Source organism: Mytilus californianus, unplaced genomic scaffold (assembly GCF_021869535.1).
Source record: "Mytilus californianus isolate M0D057914Y unplaced genomic scaffold, xbMytCali1.0.p SCAF_9, whole genome shotgun sequence".
Lineage (NCBI taxonomy): Eukaryota > Metazoa > Mollusca > Bivalvia > Mytilida > Mytilidae > Mytilus > Mytilus californianus.
The window spans coordinates 45,843,493-45,865,048 of record NW_026262745.1 but is presented as its reverse complement, the minus strand read 5'-3'; the positions used below and the strand labels follow the sequence as shown (position 1 = coordinate 45,865,048).

General features: G+C 31.0%; 1 protein-coding gene and 1 long non-coding RNA gene across 2 annotated transcripts; one reads left to right on the top strand and one right to left on the bottom strand.

Moving 5' to 3' along the window:
- Positions 1 to 1,533: 1,533 nt before the first annotated feature.
- Positions 1,534 to 6,131, top strand: LOC127714336 (uncharacterized). Its single transcript, XR_007987689.1, has 2 exons — positions 1,534 to 3,797; positions 4,192 to 6,131. It is a non-coding gene; the product is annotated as an uncharacterized LOC127714336 (long non-coding RNA).
- Positions 6,132 to 12,745: 6,614 nt separating this feature from the next.
- On the bottom strand, positions 12,746 to 20,017 carry LOC127714324 (major facilitator superfamily domain-containing protein 6-A-like). The gene is made up of 4 exons (XM_052220385.1): positions 19,888 to 20,017; positions 15,560 to 17,170; positions 14,482 to 14,676; positions 12,746 to 13,142 (listed from the first exon to the last, which is right to left on the bottom strand). Exons 1-4 carry the CDS (start codon positions 19,979 to 19,981, stop codon positions 13,042 to 13,044), a joined length of 2,001 nt encoding a protein of 666 aa, XP_052076345.1. The 5' UTR covers positions 19,982 to 20,017; the 3' UTR covers positions 12,746 to 13,041.
- Positions 20,018 to 21,556: the final 1,539 nt, after the last annotated feature.

The window sequence follows — 21,556 nt, the reverse complement described above, 5'->3', positions numbered from 1 at the left end:
CTGTTTGTCTTTTTATTTTTGGCCATGGCGTTGTCAGATTGTTTTCGATCTGTGAGTTTGACTGTCCCTCTGGTATCTTTCGTCCCTCTTTTATTGAAGTAATTTCATAAAAGTTCAATAAGCAGGGTTGATATGCATAAAACCACTTAAATTAAGATGTCCAATCGTAGTACTAATTTATCGTAGGACATGTAGAAAAATCCGTTCGTTCGGAACAAATCTTAGCATAAGTAGTTTTATGCATATCAGCCAAGATCCTTACAAATGCTTTCATCATCAATAACTACTTGTGAAATCCTAATGTCATATTCAATAGTACTTGCAACAAAATGAGCAGGTTTTAAAAGGTTTGATACCACCAAAAAATAGTACATCACTTCCGGATTCATATGAAAAAGGGTTAAAAAAAATATTCCCTCAAATTTGTCAATTGTAAGAAATTAACTCTATACAATATCAAATGTACATTTAAACAAATGGATTGGACAAATGGCAACGCCTATACAAAACCTTTCTAGAAATTAAAAGAAACAACAGAAACGGCTTCATCTGCCTCATTTTTATACTTATACCTCGAATTTGACATAAGTGGTCATCTCAGTACCAGAATTTATGACAAACGAGACGATTTTAATTTTGAAATTATCAATTTCCCCCACCTTAGTAGCAATAAACCAACTTCACCTGCATATGGGATGTACCGTTCCCAACTCATTCGGTATTCAAGAGCTTGCAGCTGCTTCTCACTTTGTAAAACGTCATCAGTGTTTGAGCAGAAAGTTGATGAACCTGGGGTATGTCAAAGAACGTCTCGTCTTTTTTCTAAAAAAGTTCATCGAAAGATACCAAAATCTTTTTGATAAATATTCCGTATCAACGTCACAAATAATACACAATGGTCTTAAAGTATAGATTCTAGGTACTGACGTTGTTTATCATCTTAATATCGTGTTATAGTATTCTTTTATTTGTCTTTGTAAATTATTACTTTTCCTGTATAGTCTATTTTTGGTAATATCCATTTGACATGGTTCAGTACTTATACATCCCGTCATTGTGTTATTGTGCTATGGTAAATTCTTGTATTCTTTGTCTTTCATTTTTGATAATGTTCTTTTTCTATATGCTTTTTTTGTTTTTCTTTGTTGACATATTTATTTTTTTTATAGTGATTAAGATTATTATACAATGTTGACTGCTGTACCGCTATTCTTGACATTTTACGTACTATGGTGTTTGTTTTGTTCACACATCGTTGTCAACATAATGGAATTTTATGCGACTATCATACAAGTGAGACGTTTAGCTAGCTATTAAACCAGGTTTAATCCACCACTTTCTACATCAGAAAATGCCTGTACCAAGTCAGGAATACGACTGTTGTTATTCATTCGTTTGATGTGTTTGAGCTTTTGATTTTGCCATTTGACTCGGTAATTTTGTTATTTTACTTTTTCCTATACGAGATGGATTGAATAATCTGATGGTAATATAATATATTTCTAAAAAGTGATATGAAAAACACGCCCTTTTTATTTTTTAATTTAAAACAAAATGTATTAAAAAGACTATATTGTAGAAAAGACGTTAACAATAATATATACAAAAGATTATATAATAAATAAATAATAACATCATTGCAACATGAATTACACTCCATAAACTCGAACTGTGAAAGAAAGTGTTTGAACAAATAAAACTAAGTCTATCAATCACAATTTCATTATTCTTATAAACAAGGTGAAACAGGTTCATTTGCTGTTGTTACTAAACAATTCCATGTTTGTCAAAATAAAAATCATCTATAAGCTCCAAAGACCTAATTTACAACAACATTATTTTCAGTACAAAAAAATGTTTCGACTCATTAGCTTGGTAGTCCCTACTATTTTATTAACATTCTTTTTGCCATCAAGGATTAACTGAGAAAATAATATATTTTTAAATATAATAACAATGGGAATGGGCAGCAAAAATTGGAATCAATTTCCCCAAAAACAGGTCTTTAGAGTGAGAATTTAAAATTAAAAAAAAGATTTAAAACAAATGCATTGTATTATACAGGTTTTAACTTTGTTTTAAAACTTTATTAAACCTCATACTTTTGTTATGGATGTATTATAGCAATAGGATAACAATTAAAATATACCATGAAGTCTAAATAAAGAATTTAATTCCATATTGATAAAACTTTAGCACTTTTTTTTATATGAATTCAGATTTTGAATTAAACAGCATATTCACCTTTGGAAAATGAATATCTACCATGCATTACGTCACATGCTTTTATGTATATAATAATGGTAAATTCCTTTGATGTACAGTTGGATTTGGCAAATAATTGTCATTATAAACATTTTCTTTCTTGGAATACGGAATAAAAAAAAAATTTTGTTTTGGTAAATATGTTGTTAACTGACTTTTGAAAAACTGATATTCACTTCATATGTTAGCTTCACTGAATATCAGTTTTTCAAAAGTCGATAAAACGTCGTATCTATTTGATCAACAGACAGTAATTATATAAAATTCAATGCAAGAACTAGTGCTAGACAGTGTTAAAAGAGTGAAAAGTACTTAAAAGTCCAATGCCACTAGAATGTCGTAATTTGTGCTAGGCAGTGTTAAAAGAGTGAGTAGTAGTTAAACGTCCAATGCCACTAGAATCTCAAAATTTGTGTTAGGCAGTGTTAAAAGAGTAGTAGTTTTAAGTCCAATGCCACTAGAATCTCATAATTTGTGCTAGGCAGTGTTAAAAGAGTGAGAAGTAGTTTAAAGTCCAATGCCACTAGAATCTCATTATTTGTGCTAGGCAGTATTAAAAGGGTGAGAAGTAGTTTAAAATCCAATGCCATTAGAATCTCATTATTTGTGCTAGGCCGTGTTAAAAGAGTGAGAAGTAGTTTAAAGTCCAATGCCACTAGAGTCTTGTAATCTGTGCTAGACAGTGTTAAAAGAGTAGTAGTTTTAAGTCCAATGCCACTAGAAACTCATAATTTGTGCAAGGAGGTGGTAAAAGTGTGAGAAGTGGTTTTAAGTCGAAGGCCACTAGAATCTCATAATTTGTGCTAGGCAATGTTAAAGAGAGAGAAGTAGTTTAAACTCCAATGACACTAGAATCTCATAATTTGTGCTAGGGAGTGTTAAAAGAGTGAGAAGTAGTAATTTAAAGTCAGATGCCACTAGAATCTAATAATTTGTGCTAGGCGGTGAAAAAGAATGAGAAGTAGTTGAAAGTCCAATGCAACTAGAATCTCATAATTTGTGCTAGGCAGTGTTAAAAGAGTGAGAAGCAGTTTAAAGTCCAATGCCACTTAAATCTCATAATTTGTGCTTGGCAGTGTTAATAGATTGAGAAGTAGTTTAAAGTCCAATGCCACTAGAATCTCATAATTTGTGTTAGGCAGTGTTAAAAGAGTGAGAAGTAGTTAAAAGTCCAATGCCACTAGAATCTTATAATTTGTGCTAGGCAGTGTTAAAAGAGTGAGAAGTAGTTTAAAGTCCGATTCCACTAGAATCTCGTAATCTGTGCTAGGCGACGAAAAAGAGCGAGAAGCAGTTTTAAGTCCAATGCCACTAGAATCTCATTATTTGTGTCAGGCAGTGTTAAAGAGAGAGAAGAAGTTTCAACTCCAATGACACTAGAATATCATAATTTGTGCTCGGCAATGTTAAAAGAGTGAGAAGCAGTTTAAAGTCAAATGCAACTAGAATCTCATTATTTGTGCTAGGCAGTATTAAAAGAGTGAGAAGTAGTTTAAAGTCCAATGCCACTAGATTCTCGTAATCTGTGCTAGGTGGTGTTAAAAGAGTGAGAAGTAGTTGAAAGTCTAATGCCACTAGAATCTCATAATTTGTGTTAGGCAGTGTTAAAAGAGTGAGAAGTAGTTTAAAGTCCAATGCCACTAGGATCTCGTAATTTGTGCTAGGTGGTGAAAAAGAGTAAGAAGTAGTTTAAAGTCAAATGCCACTAGAATCTAATAATTTGTGCTAGGCGGTGAAAAAGAATGAGAAGTAGTTGAAAGTCCAATGCAACTAGAATCTCATAATTTGTGCTAGGCAGTGTTAAAAGAGTGAGAAGCAGTTTAAAGTCCAATGCCACTAAAATCTCATAATTTGTGCTTGGCAGTGTTAATAGATTGAGAAGTAGTTGAAAGTCCAATGCCACTAGAATCTCATAATTTGTGTTAGGCAGTGTTAAAAGAGTGAGAAGTAGTTAAAAGTCCAATGCCACTAGAATCTTATAATTTGTGCTAGGCAGTGTTAAAAGAGTGAGAAGTAGTTTAAAGTCCGATTCCACTAGAATCTCGTAATCTGTGCTAGGCGACAAAAAAGAGTGAGAAGCAGTTTTAAGTCCAATGCCACTAAAATCTCATTATTTGTGTCAGGCAGTGTTAAAGAGTGAGAAGTAGTTTAAACTCCAATGACACTAGAATCTCATAATTTGTGCTAGGCAATGTTAAAAGAGTGAGAAGTAGTTTAAAGTCCAATGCCACTAGAATCTCATTATTTGTGCTAGGCAGTATTAAAAGAGTGAGAAGTAGTTTAAAGTCCAATGCCACTAGAATCTTGTAATCTGTGCTAGGTGGTGTTAAAAGAGTGAGAAGTAGTTGAAAGTCAAATGCCACTAGAATCTCATAATTTGTGTTAGGCAGTGTTAAAAGAGTGAGAAGTAGTTTAAAGTCCAATGCCACTAGAATCTCGTAATTTGTGCTAGGTGGTGAAAAAGAGTGAGAAGTAGTTTAAAGTCCAATGCCACTAGAATCTCATTATTTGTGCTAGGAGGTGTTAAAAGAGTGAGATACTTCTTAATGCTGTGTGCTTAGGAAAGAAGCAGAAAATACCAATTTTAAAGTATTTTGTTTGAACATGCTAATACGAGACCAATGATGTGGTTTAAAAGAGTGAGATGTGGTGTATCATAATCAGTTAAACAACATGGACATATAAAACAACATGCGATATTCACAAATACTTATGTTTGACCTTTTTACAAATGTAAGTTAAAAAATAGACTAGAGGTGCACAACACAAAAACATAATATACAACGAAAATCTGTCAAAATATTTCATGTACATGGGTTGTACTATTTTTAATTCAGAATCAGATACAACCCTTTTTTAACATTGGGCAAAACTCATTACACTCACATTAAATAAAATCTCAAAAGCTCATTTTATTGTAGATGCTTGAGGAAAGATGTGCATAAAATAGGCGGTATTCATTTGTCACTTCTGACAAAATAGTATTTGCTGAATAGTGCGGTATCAAAAAAGAGAATGTTAATGCCAATTTGTTGGAAGGAAGATGAGGAAAGATGTGCACACAAAAGGCAGTATACATTTCCCTGCTGAAAATTTTCATTTGTTTAAAAGTACAGTTTCTAAAAGAGAATGTAAACGATGGTCAAAGAATGATCGAGAAATGGAAAAAAAAGATAAAACTTAGCTTCTTAATTTTAATGCCCATTTGTTTGAAGGATCTTGCAGGTAAAAGAATGTTTATTGTTAGTGGAGTATGATCAAATTCAGAAATGTGATCTCAAAGTTAATTCAAAATGTTAATGCCCATGTGCTTAAAGGCAGTTGAGAGTAGACATCAAAGCTCAGTAAATGTTGCAATTTAATATCAAAGCTCAATTACTAGATGGCAGTAGACTTTAAATGTGAATATTTAAAGCAGTATGCATTAGTCCCTGTTGACAAACCTTTTTATTAGTAGTGATTTTTAATTGGTCTTTTATGATTGTGGAGACAAGATGGGATATTTTTGCAATGAATGTCTGTTTTAACATTAAAGAAATTAGTCTAGACTAAGTTCAGGAAATTAATATTTTATACACAAAAATGTTAGTGTGCATTTGTCTTTGTTTACAAAGTTAAATTTGCTCAACAGTGGTATACTAATAGGAGAATGATCAACAGATGGTGGTTGAAAGATGATCAAATACTGACAAATAAGGCTTTTTTAAATGTTCCATGATAAATCCTGTTTGCTATGAACAACTATCAAAAACTATGGTCTAAGTGTCTGTATAACTAATGGTGACTTTGCAATTGTCCTGACTTTTTAGTGAAATCTCAAATGCTAACTCTAGTTCAACTTTGAGTTTTGAGATTTGTTTAGTTGGCTATATCATACGAAAAAGTTTGAAAACAAATAAGCTTTTTGGGTAATGTTTCTTTGTTTGATGAAAGTTGTCAATATATTTTTTCTTTAAATTTTCACATGAAACTTTTTTATGGATCTTGTGCCACGGTTTTATTCACTAATGTCACTTCTTAAAAAGCTTAAGATAAGCAGTGTTCTATATAGAGACAAAACAAGAGGCTCTCAAGAGCCTGAATCGCTCACCTGTATTTCAGAGGAGAAGATTTTTAAATGTTAGCAAACTTGATGAATAAATTGTGTAAAATTGTCTTTAAAGGGCAATAACTCCTTAAGGGGTCAATTGACAATTTTGGTCATATTAACTTTTTTGTAGATCTTACTTGCTGAACATTATTGCTGCTTACAGTCTATATATATCTATAATAATATTCAAAATAATAACAAAAAACTGCAAAATTTTGTTAAAACTACCAATTCGGTGGCAGCAACCTAACAATGAGTTGTTCGATTCGTCTGAAAATTTCAGAGCTTATAGATCTTGACCAATTGAACAATTTTATTTGACGTCAGATTTGCTCTAAAAGCTTTAGTTTTTGAGATATAAGCCAAAAACTGCATTTGACCCCTATGTTCTATTTTTAGCCATAGCGGCCATGTTTGTCGATGGATCAAAACTTCGGATACAATTTTATAAACTAGATACCCTAAGGAACATTTAGTTAAAGTTTGAAGGTATTTGGCCCAGTAGTTTCAGAGGAGAAGATTTTTGAAATAGTTTACGACGACAGACGACTACGACGACGTCAGAGGACAAACGACGACGACAGACGACGGACGACGACGGAAGCCAAGTGATGGCATAAGCTCACATGCTCACTGTGAGCTAAAAAAAAAAAAGGAAAAGAAGGTATTTTACAACATACATTAAAATGGTTTACACTTTACAATTCCGTACAAATTTGCTAGCTTTGATATAAAACCATAATCTGCAGGTAAAATAATAATACATGTCATGCATGCCCAGATATCAAACAACTCTCATAAAATTTGAGAACTAACAAATATTTAAGGCATATGCATGAGTTGACATGGGTTGTTCTTTAGTATACTTAACAAATGTAAAACTTTGTAAATTCTAGAAACAAATCTGACATTAAAAGAAAATCAAATGTGTTTTGTTCATCTTGCTGAAAACAACTAATAAACCATGTAATCATTTGTCTATAAACAATATTCTAATTTATACTAAATAATGCATTATATCTTTCAACACAATTTATAAGAATGTCCTTTTTTATATGAAACATAAAAATACAGACGGATCTTACTGTCATAAAGCAGTTTAAACACATATCAAAATTCATATACATGTAAGCATTACAAGTATGTTATAAAACATTACAATGAACATACAAAAATTTGGATGACTCCATAATAAAAACAATTGTACATACATGTAAATCATAAGGTCAAATCATGTATCTACATACCACCAGTTTTACAAAATGAGATTCTTTGTAAATAAATTAAAATGCTGCTATACTTTTTCACTTTCCATAACATGTGAGGGAGCATTCTGTTTTTCTAAGAACAAACATTTTTTTCCACCTTCAACTAAGAACAAACTAATTTGTTCATTAATATTCATTTAACATGGAAGTTCCTAGGACAGGAGTTTCATTTTAACCATTTGATTTGGAGTGAGATTGGGTACTTATTATCTATAGAAATAAATTATTTCTTTTCCTTCCTTTCTGAAATATATTATTTAGTATCAAGGAAATAAAAAAAATGCTGCCCACAAAATATGATTAGTCAGTTCTTAGGGTCTTTAGAGTTTTAATTTTACTTTTATCTATACAAAAAATACTTACAGAAAGCTAGACCATAGCATTTAAAACATTCATTCATTCATTCATTCATTCATTCATTAATGCCTAATGTCCAATTGCAAATATGTCATGCACATGCAGGATGCTAAACAACTAGTATAAATAAAACAATGTATATCATCTAAAAACAACTGGAATGTTTAAATCAAATCTACTCATAAAATATCAAAACTAAAGATTAATCACTGGTCATGGCTGGATCTTGTTTTTATTATTTTAGCCCCTCTGACTTTTCTTTTATTAAAAGCATTTGAAAATTTGCTCAATAATATATCTTTCTTTCCTAATTTAATATAGTACATCTTAAACTTCATAACTTCAAAGTTATATTCAATCATTGTTATTTATATAGGATTTCAACATTTCTCAAAACAAAATGTCTGGTTTATTGCCAAATATTTGAATGTTTGTATTATTAACAAACACAAAAGACATATATGTGGGTATATTTTTTTTTCAAAAGCAGAACCAACAAGAGGCTGTCAGAGTGACAGCAAACCAGATTTTCCTGCAGAGGTCGAACCCTGAACAGTTGAGCAAGTATGGAAACTACATTTAAGCTTAAAACAGCTCTGAATTTGGATTGTGATTGAATATTTGACACAGCATAGGTTTGTGACACAACATGAATGTGGTTTAAGAACTGAAATACTTGAAATTGGACATTTAAATACCTATTATGGTCCAATATCAAAAATCTTAGTACATATTAGAATCAGCATATCAAAGAACCCCAAGAATTAAATTTTTGATGAAATCAGACAAAAGTTTAATTTAAGACCCATTGGACCTCAATGTGGACCAATTTGATAAAGAAGCCCACAATCCAAAATCTCTCAATACATGGTTAGATTCAGCATTTCAAAGAACCCCATCAATTATTTTCTTTGTTGAATCAAACAAAGTTTAATTTTGGACCCTGATTTGGACCAACTTGAAAACTGGGCCCAAAAATCTAATATTTAAATACAGGTTTAGATTCATCATTTGAAAGAACCCTATATATATTTAATTTATGTTGAAATGAAACACAGGTTAATTTTATCCATAATATTTTCTGTGCAAAGGGAAATAACTCAAACTGGATATGATGCAATTTTTCAAATTATAATCAATAATATAAAATCAACAACCAGTGATGACTAATTTCTCTAAAATTAGATATGATTTAACACTCAAACATTGTTAGAATCAGCATATCAAAGAACCAAAGAATTCAATTTTTGATGAAATTAATCAAGTGTAATTTAGGACCCTTTGGACTTCCCCTATATTTCATTTGATTTGTTTTATTGTCCCATAGGGAACGAAAATCAATTTTTGGACATACAGCATACGTACTTACAGACAGACAAGGGTAAAACTTAATGCCCCGTCAACTACAGCGCAGGCATAAAAGTGTGGCAAACTGATTTGCCAAACTGAAGGACAAACAGACAGAGAGACAGACAGAGAGACAGACAGACACACAGCCTACCAAAAAACTTTCAAACAATTTACCAATGATATTTCGCCAATAACTCAAATTTATTTCCATGAACCAGTAACAAAACACCAAAATAATTCTCTAAAATTAGATATGACTTAACCACTCATAAATCTCTAAAATTAGATATGATTTTATATCTATCAATTAAACACATCACTTTTCAAAACAAATAACTCAAACTTATTTACATAAACCAATAAAAAACCAGCAAAATACTTCTCTAAAATCAGATATCATGTTATATCTATTTCCATATTATAATCAAATTTAATTAATAGTTGCTAATATTGTTTCTTTCATGTGTCAAAAAATAATACAGATCTGCAACTTATCTATCAATGTCAAAAACTTTATCTTATAATAAAAATAGATTATTATCTAATTAAAAACAAGTTTAGATTCAGCACTTAAAGAACCCTATATATATTTAATTTATGTTCAAATATAACACACACAAACTGATTAATTTTCCCAGGGGACCTGCCCTTTATTTCATATTTGTTTTTTTGTCCCATACAAGGATATATATGGTTTAGGGGCGGGGATCTCAACCATTTATAAGTTCTTAAACAGGAAGAAGGTGGGAATGACCCCAAGGAACTCACCTTTTATTTCATTTTATTTGTTTTATTGTAACGTTACATACAAGAATATATATGGTTTCGCCGTGGGGATCTTGACCATTTACAAGTTTTCAAAAAAAAAGAGAGTAGGGGTTACCCCAGGGGACTTCCCCTAAATTTAATTTGCATTAATTTATTGTCCCATACAAGTACATATATGGTTTAGGGGTGGGGATCTCAACCGTTTACAAGTTTTCAAAAAGAAGGGGGTAGGGTTTACCCCCGTGGACTTCCCCTATATTTCATTTGATTTGATATATTGTCTCATACAAGAATATATATGGTTTCTGGGTGGGAATCTTGACCGTTTACAAGTTATCAAAAAAAAGGGGGGTAGGGGTTACCCCAATGGACTTCCCCTATATTTCAATCAGAAAACAGTAAATTTTCAAATAAATCTGTCACTCCAATCATTGGAGTCCAATGATTATCATATGCTAAAATATTTCAAAGATCTAATTAATAATGAAAAAAAATCATAATCATATGCTGAAATATTTATAATATCTAATTGAACAGAACTATGGTTGTTTAACATAGTACTCTAACGTAATTAATAATCTAATAATCTTCAAAATGTCTAATAATATAGCTTATAATCATTACCACTTAGGAAATAGATAATTTTCAAATAAATCTGTCACTCCAATTTTTATTCTGAGATAAGACAAATCATAAAAAGATAACAACAGTAAAATATTTAAAAATTCTACTTTTGGATATTAAAAATGAAGATAACTCACAAAGGAGATATACTAAAATCTTGAAAATTAATAGAGACTTTCATTAAGTCCCAGGAAACACAACAAATTTGTTAAAGCGTTTTCATGTTATTGTGCGGAGCCGCCCGCCGTAAATAACCATTTTAATAACCTATATTTCCTTCGAAAATCCGGTTAACAAAACTGTTATAAATAAATCAATTTTCTCATAAGAAATTTTCTACAAAGGAATCAACTGTCTGCTTTGAAGTTGCAAAACTATTGTTTATTTAACCGAGTCAAAGGATTTCAATCTTCAAAATAGTAAGCAAACTTCAACATTGAATTCTTATAGATTTGTAATTTCTTATTTCATAAGTAAATGATGAATATCAGTACAAACTATGTATGCTGAAAAGGAGAACAGCTCCTGTAACTTTAATTTCCTTAGAGGTTGGTAAACCATAACAAAACTTACATAACTATATTTTGGTCATTGAGTAGAAAATTTACATTTATTTTAATAATAACCAATTTCCATGGTTACAGTGTAGGAAAAAAGACCTAACTTACTACTTGTCACTCATTTCCCACTTTTGTCCTATGAAACACTTCAGATATAGTTTCTATAAAATATCTATATATCAAAAAATATTTGAATCAATGTATGACAGTTAAAAGGCACTTGTATATTAAAATACTGTCACCCTTTCTTAGTGGTTACCTTTAATGTGGCTATAGCTTCTTACTACAAATTCCACTTTATACTACTATAAAGTGTGAGAAGCTTAGCTTCAAATCAACATATCACTCAAATACTTAATTTCCATAAACAATTAAATGTCAATAAACAAGAATGTGTCCATAGTACACGGATGCCTAACTCGCACTATCATTTTCTATGTTCAGTGGACCGTGAAACTGGTGTCAAAACTCTAATTTGGCATTAAAATTAGAAAGATCTATCCATAGGGAACATGTGTACTAAGTTTCAAGTTGATTAAACTTCAACTTCATCAAAAACTACCTTAACTAAAAACTTTAACCTGGCGAAAAGACGGACAGACGGACCAATAAACGAACGGACGCACAGACCGAAAAACATAATGCCTCTAGGCGGGGCATTAAAAATAAAGGACAACTTAAAAGTTTTACTAAGACAATATAAAACTCAATTAATTTTAAGCATAATACAACTGTCAAATATAAGGCTTTAAAAATTATTGATATGAATAAACCTTCCCAAATGTAGCAAATGTTACAAATCTGCTAAATCGCATTTTTGTAATCTGCTCACCCCCTTTTTACTTTCATGCAGAGATAATACTCAAAATGTATGTAAACAATAATTGGGGACTATATTTTTTCTAGTCTCAGCAGAAACTAACTTCAAGGCCTTAGTTATATTAGTGATAGACTTTCTTTGATAGCTGGAATTTTTTTTTATCTGTGATTATTTTTTAAGATTTAAAACCAAATTCTGTACATTACTATGACAACCTTCTATTTGGTGTAAAAACAGATTTTCTATATCATAGCTCAAAAAAGGAATAGTGGTTGCTTATAGTGAAGTAACAAATGTAACATCCATACTCAAACTGATATGTTAATTAATTCAGAAAATACCCTGCTATGTACTTTTCAAAACCCTTAGTTGGAAAAGCTAGGATAAAATTGAAAAAAAAGGCAGGACAGGAGTTGTGAGTAAAAAAGATGGCAGGATGAGCATCTTTGCAAAAAAAAAAGACAAGATGACAATTTATGTAAAAAAAGTCAGGATAAACTAATTCAAAAGGGCAGGACTGAATAGAGTGAATAATAAAAAGGCAGGAGAGAGATTACAACTAAAAAAAATCCAGGACATAATTTTTCATCCTAGTCCCCTCCCCCCCCCCCCCCCCCTATAAAATTCAAAAGGTAGCTAGCTACCTTAGGGACTTTTATAGCTGACCATATGGTATGGAACTAATGCATTGTTAAAAGCTCAGTTTTCTAAAATTGCTTGCATCAGCCTTATTTGGATTATGGTGAATACTTGTCTCATTGCCAAGAATACCACATCTTCTTATTTTCATATGCTACCACCTGACTGTCTTGGCTGTTCTAAAAAATGAACCGACAATCTTTTGCAAGTTGCTTAAATGACAATCTCTACCCTACACTGAATAAGATACAGTAAATGCATTTTCATATTTTTGCAAATAACTATAAATTTCATCTGTTCTTAAACTGTCTTATCTGTTTCTTGTTCATCATGAAAGTCAGCATGTTTATCATTCTGCTCTGTTGTCTTGTTGTCAAGGAGACGATATTCTGCTCCTTCTCCTACAGAAAACAATTAATTTTCAATATCAAAATGAATGAATAATCAAAAACGTGACAATGCAGAAAGTAAAGTGAACCTTGAAACATATATGTACACTTTCAGATAGAGTAGCTTACTACATACATATTATTAAACTATAAACAGAGAACAAAATAGTTCAGTTATATCAAACAAGAACATTCAAATCATGATAGTTATGCAATAATAATGAGCTTCCATGCCTCATTTAAAAAATTACACTGTTTATCAATTAGAAATATTTTTTTTATTTTTAAAATGTGCAATTTATAAACATTTAGTGATGATTTTTAATTACAATTTCAATTGACAAAAAGCTTCTCACCACAATGTATTAGATTGTAAAGTAAGTATAGTCTTTGTTCATGTTCTGGATCATATAAGTATTTGGATCATACATGTATGGTCATAACCATATGTTTATATACTCATATGGTCCAACTATACATGTCTGGTCCGGTCAATTTACATTACAAATGTTGAAAATGACATAAGGCTTATTTAATATGAAATAAAGTGAATTTTATCTCCAGTTAGATTTAAATTTTAGTATAAATAATCATACATGCATGGTTATTATATATTTCCTCAGGAAACACAATCTGTCAACTTTTATACAAAGAGACAATCTAAAATCATAAAGTCTGATAAAAGCAGACAACACAAGGATTGAAAATTAGAACCTTGTTTTCATTATCAGTTCACTAAAAAGATAACCAAAGTGAATCTCCGTTTTAAAATTAAGGCTTTTAACTCATGCAATTCTGAGAAAAAATGTTCTTCCTCTAAGGTATTAACTTCTGTTCTACATTAAATGAATAGAAATCACTCATTCACAAAAGATTGAAAAAATTGTGTGTAAAGTTCAAATGAAATTTTCCGTTGACAAACAAAAAAAAATTAAAATATTACTGTTGCATTGTAAGTTTTTTTCTATTGATAGTACAAGCTTATCTCCCTAATAGAAAATGAAAGAATATGGAGTAAATGTACATGGGACAAAATCGCACACAATACATAGAAAACACTAAATTTACTTCTAAATGGTTGCCTTTTGAAGTATTTCTATGTTCAAAAACAGGTATACTAATTTTTTTTTCTAACTCATCTAAAGATAGTTGATTGATTTTTTACCATGCCGGATGACATCACATATAAAGAACACATCTTTTTGCAGCTCAGTAAAAATATTGTCTTTATATTGTCATTATAGAAACAGATTCTACCACAGAATCTGGTATAATACCATACTTCTCCACACTCAACATATGGCAAACAGACCATGCTTTTTAAATTTGCAAATTTAACAGTGTACTGTACCTCCAATTTTCAATTCAACTTCTTCATTTTTTTCAACAGGCCCTTCTGGACATCCATACTCTTTAAACACAAATATGTTCACCAGCCCATACAAGATAAGGAGTACAAATGATGATATTCCATATACACGAAATGTCCATCGTATACCAATCTGTGAGTACAACTGACCAGTCATCACACTACCAACCCCTTTTCCTAAAACAAAAAAAAACATTATTTTATAAAGATTTGAAAAAAACTTTTAAAAAAGTCTGATGAAAACAAATGAACCCAGCACATTTTATTTTTTGTAGGGGAGAGGTTACCCCCACAATTTATTCCAAATAAAAAAAGTTGTAAAAAACATGAAATTCTCAAGATATTGTAGTCTTCCCTATATTTGATGATTTTTATAACATAATACACACACAGTGATTAAGATAAAAAGTGTCATTTTTTAAGGCAAGGGCAGACACTATAATTGACAAAATGTTTTGTCAAATATCAATGTTTATAATGACTATCATTTTAGTAATCATCATATAATTTAAGATGTACAGATAAACTGTAATTATTTGCATATAAACTTACAACATTGATTAAAATAAGCTTCCCTCAAGTTTCTTAGATACATGTAGTATTTTTATGGCCCTGTCAGTATAGTTTTACCCCTGGCATTATTTCGTTATTCCTTCATGTTGCAACGACTATTTTTCTAAACGCCTTCACATATTGAGCTGATTTTTAGATGTGTCTACCATAATGAGTTACAGATCAAGTTTATGTTCGGTTCCGCTTTGCAGATTTTGGCGGAAATATTTGGGCCTTGATCTTTGATAGAGGGGCTATTAGTGTCAGTTTGACACATCTAGTTAAGTTATAAATACATTTTAGACAAAAGTGAGAAAAGCCATAAATGTATCATATAAAATTTCAATATCAAAGTGACAATTTTTCTTCTGTCTTTAAGATTATCTGTCCTCTTTTATTAATAAAGAAAATATTAAAAATTTTACATTCTATTCGTGATTATAAGTATTTTGCTCAACAATGAATACTAAAAGCAAAAAAAAATATCAACAGATATACATGTACTTACCAAATCCAAAATGGATCCCACTCAGTAGTCCTTGGATAGTTCCTGACATTCCTGGAGGTGTAAGTATGCTGCAATATGATGTTGCTGTAGCCCACATGATTCCAAATGTTATACCATGTAACATTTCCACTGGTAAAACAGACCATGCATTTGTAAGGAAGGAATAAATTATAAACCTTGCAGCATATGCAATGAAAACAACATATAAACAATTAATATGTCCAATCTTTTTTATAAAAAAACCTGACACATACAATAACGGTATTTCTGCTGAACAAGCTATTAATGAGCATAACCCTGGAATAATTTTCAGTTTGTTTCCAAGTTCCTCTTCTAAAAACCAGTAGAGAAATGTCTCTATTGCACCTGTTAAAAATCCAAAGTAAAACACAACTAGAAGAAATACTGCAGTTCTAGGTTCACGTAGCAGAGATATTGTTCCTTTCGGCAACTGGTCACAGGCAAGGTTGTGTGAAATTTTCATAACACAAGAAATGAAAGCTGTTGCCAGGTTTAAGGCACTAAACAAAAAAAATGCTACACTGAAACTATTCATGCTGGTTTTTGAAAGTGCATCAATGCTTAAAGTTGAAACAATAGCAAACATAGCAAATCCAACTGTTCCCCACAATCTCTGTTTACCCCATTTGTGCCTTTTTTCAGCTCCAAAACTTTCATTCAATATTGCATCTTTCAAACTCATTATGGGAGCAAATAAAATATTTCCCAGTAAAAGCAGTACGAAATAAAACCAAAATGATGTTTGACTTAGATCCTCTGCTACTTTATGAGTACATGTGTCAACATGGCTACATTCAAGGTCACACACGAATTTTGTGACATCACTACACAACATCTGCCAGTACTCTTGACCTTTGTACACTACATCCTTCAAAACAAAAGTCCTACAAATTTGGTCATCTGTTTTAATTCTATTGGATATAACTTCTTTGTTTAACAAATATCCAAGATCTGGAATTTTAAAACTGATATGAGATTCCCATTTTTCAACATTTAAATTCACACTGTAGCAATAAGCAATATCATATGTGCCTGTTGCATTAGTGAAACATACTTTTTGAGGCAATTCTGGTGATATCTTATAATTACATTTCAAACTACATGAAAGTTTAGACTTTGTTGCCACATTTTGTTCATTTGGCATGGTGCTGATAATATATGGCACATTATTACTGCTGATTGAGTTCACAACCTTTGTGACAAAGGATTTCTCACTAATAATCTCTTTGGCTTTAGTAACATAGGTATGGAATGATATGGGGCATGCTTCCATGTTTATACTTTTGTTGACATGGTAACAATCTCGTAAAAATGAATCTCCTTGACTACACATAATTTCAGTTGTCACTTTTGTATGTTCAGTATGTTTCGATGGAATTAATATCATAAGATTAAAGCACAACCCTGTTAGAATGCAACATAGAACTAGAATCAGTTTGTGTTTTTGGAATTTGCCTGCTACAGCTCCAAATAAAAGTCTGACTAAAAACCCAACAAATGACATAAGACCATAAGTTATTCCAGTCTGTGATTTTGTCATACCAATCTTTTTCATATAAAGTGCCATAAACGGTAAGAGAGCACCAACAGCTATAAAATAAACAAAAAAAGTTAACATGTATATGTATGTAAAAAGATGGAATTTAATGTAAAAATAGTGAAATAACAGTTAGCATCTGAAAAATCAGCATGTTTTTTAAATGTTCTTAAAAGAATGTCAAAATAAGGGGATATTTTTTTATGGAAAAGGTGTTACAAACAGCTCAATTAATATCCACACTTGAACTTGGAACATTTAACTGATTACAAATTGAAAGCAATGTGCTGCTGATTATTTATTAACATATATTGGGTATATTGGCACAACATCTACATGTTTACCCAAAATGATAGAAATTATCAAATAATCAGAGTTAAATTGATAACACAGAGTTTTGTTTTACTTCTTGTGAATTGAAATGGTACCTTCAAACCAGTAGCCTCTGCTTTAATCAAAGAGTTAATAGCTCTGAGGGAGAGGGGGAGATACGAAAAGGATACCTTGAAATACAATGAAAGCAGACCACACCAACCCAGCCTTCCTGTGCCATTATAGCTTTCCACATTTTTTTCTTACAAAAATAATACACTACTAGTAACACATATCTCCACCAAAACAGATTACACTAAATATAAAACTCTCTGCATACTGTTGATTCATATAAAACTTTGTATAATTCTATACATCATGTTCATTGCATCTCAGCATATTCAACTTTAGGGAAGCAAATGTACCCGGAATTGATTAGAAAAAAGAAAGACAATGTAACAAATTATTTAAGAGAGGATTCATTTCAAGACTGAGCATAGACTCTTAATACCTAAAGGGAATTGCTGGTTCCCTAGGACTGATAAAATCCTACTTATATAAATCTGATAAAATTCATATTCACTGAAATTGAAAGTTGAAAAAAGGCCAGATCACAAGATTTTCAGGGCTTTGAACTGGATATAAATGTATTACTTCCAATGTACTTCTTTCAAAATTGAATTTATTCATGTTTTCGATATTATTAATGAATGGTAAAAATGCAAGAGCAGACAACTGGGTAAACAGTAGACCCTATTTCACATGCTTGCTTGATTTATTACATACATGTATATTAGCATCAATATTTTGTTTCCATTTTAAAATACATGTGAAACTAAAAATATGGGTAATATATCTTTTTAAACAACATTGTTTACAAGTCAAAAGATTAGTACTGTGCCATTTTATTTACCAGCTAAACATCACATTAGCAAATTATGCCGCTTACACTGATTTTAACATCATTGAACAGTCATTTCTGTGTGGAACAAAAGTTGCACTGAAACATTGTTTGTCCTCTTTTTATTAATTTCATATGCTGTGTCTCCGCATTTTATTTGTTTAACCTTAGTCCTAGTATAGGTTCTTGTTGCAGTAACCCTACCAGTTTTTATATTTCTTTACAATTAAGAGCTTGACACATCTTATAGACTACAGATTACTTTTGGATCATATCTTCAGCTTTAAATGTCTTTTGTTTTTTGTGTGCCCTTAGGTTGCTGTATCATTGAAAGTTACCCCACATATTTAATTCATATTATTATACTTCATGTCATAATGCTAGATTTTAATTGGTTAATACAAGGGAGATAATTTACTCTATTCAAGGGCAAATACTCTATTACCCTTCACAGAGACGCTTGATCAATTGTGCACTTTATTAAATACAGATGGTTGTTATTAACAAGACATCACTGTGTATTATTTGAATTTAAAATTTAATAGACAGTAATAACAGAACATTCAGTATAATAAATTAAACAACACATATCTGAGAGTGTGATAGAGCAGATTATTACCCTTGAAAAGACATTGTCAACATTGGCTTTGCCTCTGTTGACAATGTTTTTTCCTGGTAACAAACTGCTCTATCACCCTTTCATCTATGTGTTATTTATATACTATTCTAGCAAGCAAATTAAATGGAAAGACTTAAGGATGTATTCTTCTTTTTTGTCGTTTCAGTCTCGTTGAAATCTTGTTCTGGAATTATTTCCAAAATATGTGATACATGTGGAAAACATCAATGAATTTAAAAAATGTTATAATCAAACTTAACTCTGTGAAAAAAAATTGTATATTTACAATGATTAGTTTTTGAGTAATCAATTTTTCAAATTTTATTACCAATCAAGTCAGTCTTTTCAGCCAAAGCTATGGGAAAATGGGTGAGGGGTACAAGAAATGATTTTACCAGAAACATGTACATCCCATATCACTTTTTTCTTTTCATATTTCTTAGATATGTATCTTTTTCAATCATTTATAACAAAGAAATTGATATAATATGCATTTTGTTCTTAAAACAGAGAAAAATCACAAATTTACAAAACTGACAGCATGGTAAATTTGACACAAAAAAGCATCAAAATATGATAAAACTTTCTTATATTAACACCTACCTATAGTTTTTTTAAGTTAAATTTATTCAGATTGGTCCACTTCATCTTTATTGAAAGTATGAAAAAAAGTTTAATTGTGGAACTGTGATTTTTTTTCACGATAACAGCCCAGAAATAGGTAAAAATTGAAGAAAAATGGGAAAATCATCAAAATTGGGTACTTACAAAGGGCTGTAGCAAAAAAAGAAGTGCACCACCATATTAATTTTTCTTCATTAATTATTATTCTATAGTCATATAAACCCAAAAATCAGGTTAAGCAAAAAAAGTTTAATTCTAGAAATTTTTGGCTCCTCAGAGGTGTACATCCTTAATGTAATACTTTTAAAACATACCAGCAAGTGTGAAGAAGTAAAAGCCCTTTACTCTCAACAAACGTGGATATACCATTTTACCATGGTACCATTTTGAAGTTTGTGAGTCAGTCATGTTTCTTCTTCCTGCTGATAAAAGTATGGCATAATTAAAAACACAATAAAAATCTGTACAGCTAATCAACAGCCTGTAAAACTACAATATACAATTATATCTTAACACTTAAAATGCACAGGGATAACTAAAACTAAAATTTAGATGAAGTTAAACAGGATAGACATATAAGGGTTTAACCATTTCCTTTTAAGTGTGTTAATCTCTCCACATATAATCTGTAACACAGTTCCTTAGTGAAGAATTCAGACATTATTGCAAGGTTTTATCAATGCAAAAATGTGACAGTATCTGGTTTGCTATAAGAAAATCTGTGCATTCATAATTTCATTTATGATTTTCCTTCATAAATCTTTTTAATCACATTAATTAGATTTTGAATATTGGCCAAAAGTCAGGGATTCACAATAATAAATAAATGCATTAATTTTGAATTTACAGTATATTAGGAATTTTTGTACCTGAAAACAGGAAATGGAAGTTACTGAGCACTTGCATGTGTAACAGGATCTGCCTACCCTTCTGGGCACCTAAGACCACCCCCAGTTTTTGGTGGGGTTCGTGTTGCTCAGTCTTTACTTTTCTATGTTGTGTTTTGTGTACGATTGTTTGTCTGTTGGGCCTTTTTCTTTTTTATGCCCCATTTATGGGCATTATGTTTTATGTCTATGCGTCCGTTCATTCGTTGGTTTAAACTGTCCCGCTTCAGGTTAAAGTTTTTGGTTAAAGTTTTTGGTGAAGCTGAAGTCCAATCAACTTGAAACTTAGTACACATGTTCCCTATGATATGATCTTTCTAATTTTTATGCCAAATTAGAGTTTTTACCCCAATTTCATGGTCACCTGAACATAAAAAAACGATTGTGAGAGTGGGGCATACGTGTACTATGGACACATTCTTGATAGCCATGGCATTGTCAGTTTATTTCTGACTTGTGAGTTCGAATGTCTGTCTGGTATTTTTTGCCTCTCTTGTACATAATATATGTTGTAACTGTTTGCTTGCTCTCAACATTGGTTTTCCAAATCTCTTTTCCAATACAATTGATCATTTCTGTTTTGGGTAAATGGAAATATTTCACACTTAATGAAGAAAGAATGGGAAAATTTACATGTAAAAATTATTATATATCAGAATTTTAGAATTCTTCAGAAACTTGAAAATTTCCAGAAAATTGAAGAAAAAAGTCCAAAAATCTCATTAGATTTCTCAAACCAATCATACATGTTATATGTTTACAGAATAGATGATTGTCTGATTGAAATGAACGGTCATGTCAAATCAATACTTGTCTTGTTGGATACTATTAAACAAACAGGACCGCAGCTTCACTGTAAATAGTTAATAAAATATAAACACAATAAAATATCAATTCTTCTTCTTTAAGTTTTCCAGTCTTCCATCTGAATAAAGATGATTAATAACTGGTGCATGTGTGCCCTATTTATTTAAAACAAGTTAATATAAAGTTATATACAAATAAATGTGGATAGTGTCCACATGTGGACACATATGATGCCACCACTTGCATATCATATAGTTATAAAGGGACATAACTGAAGAACGGTAAAAGT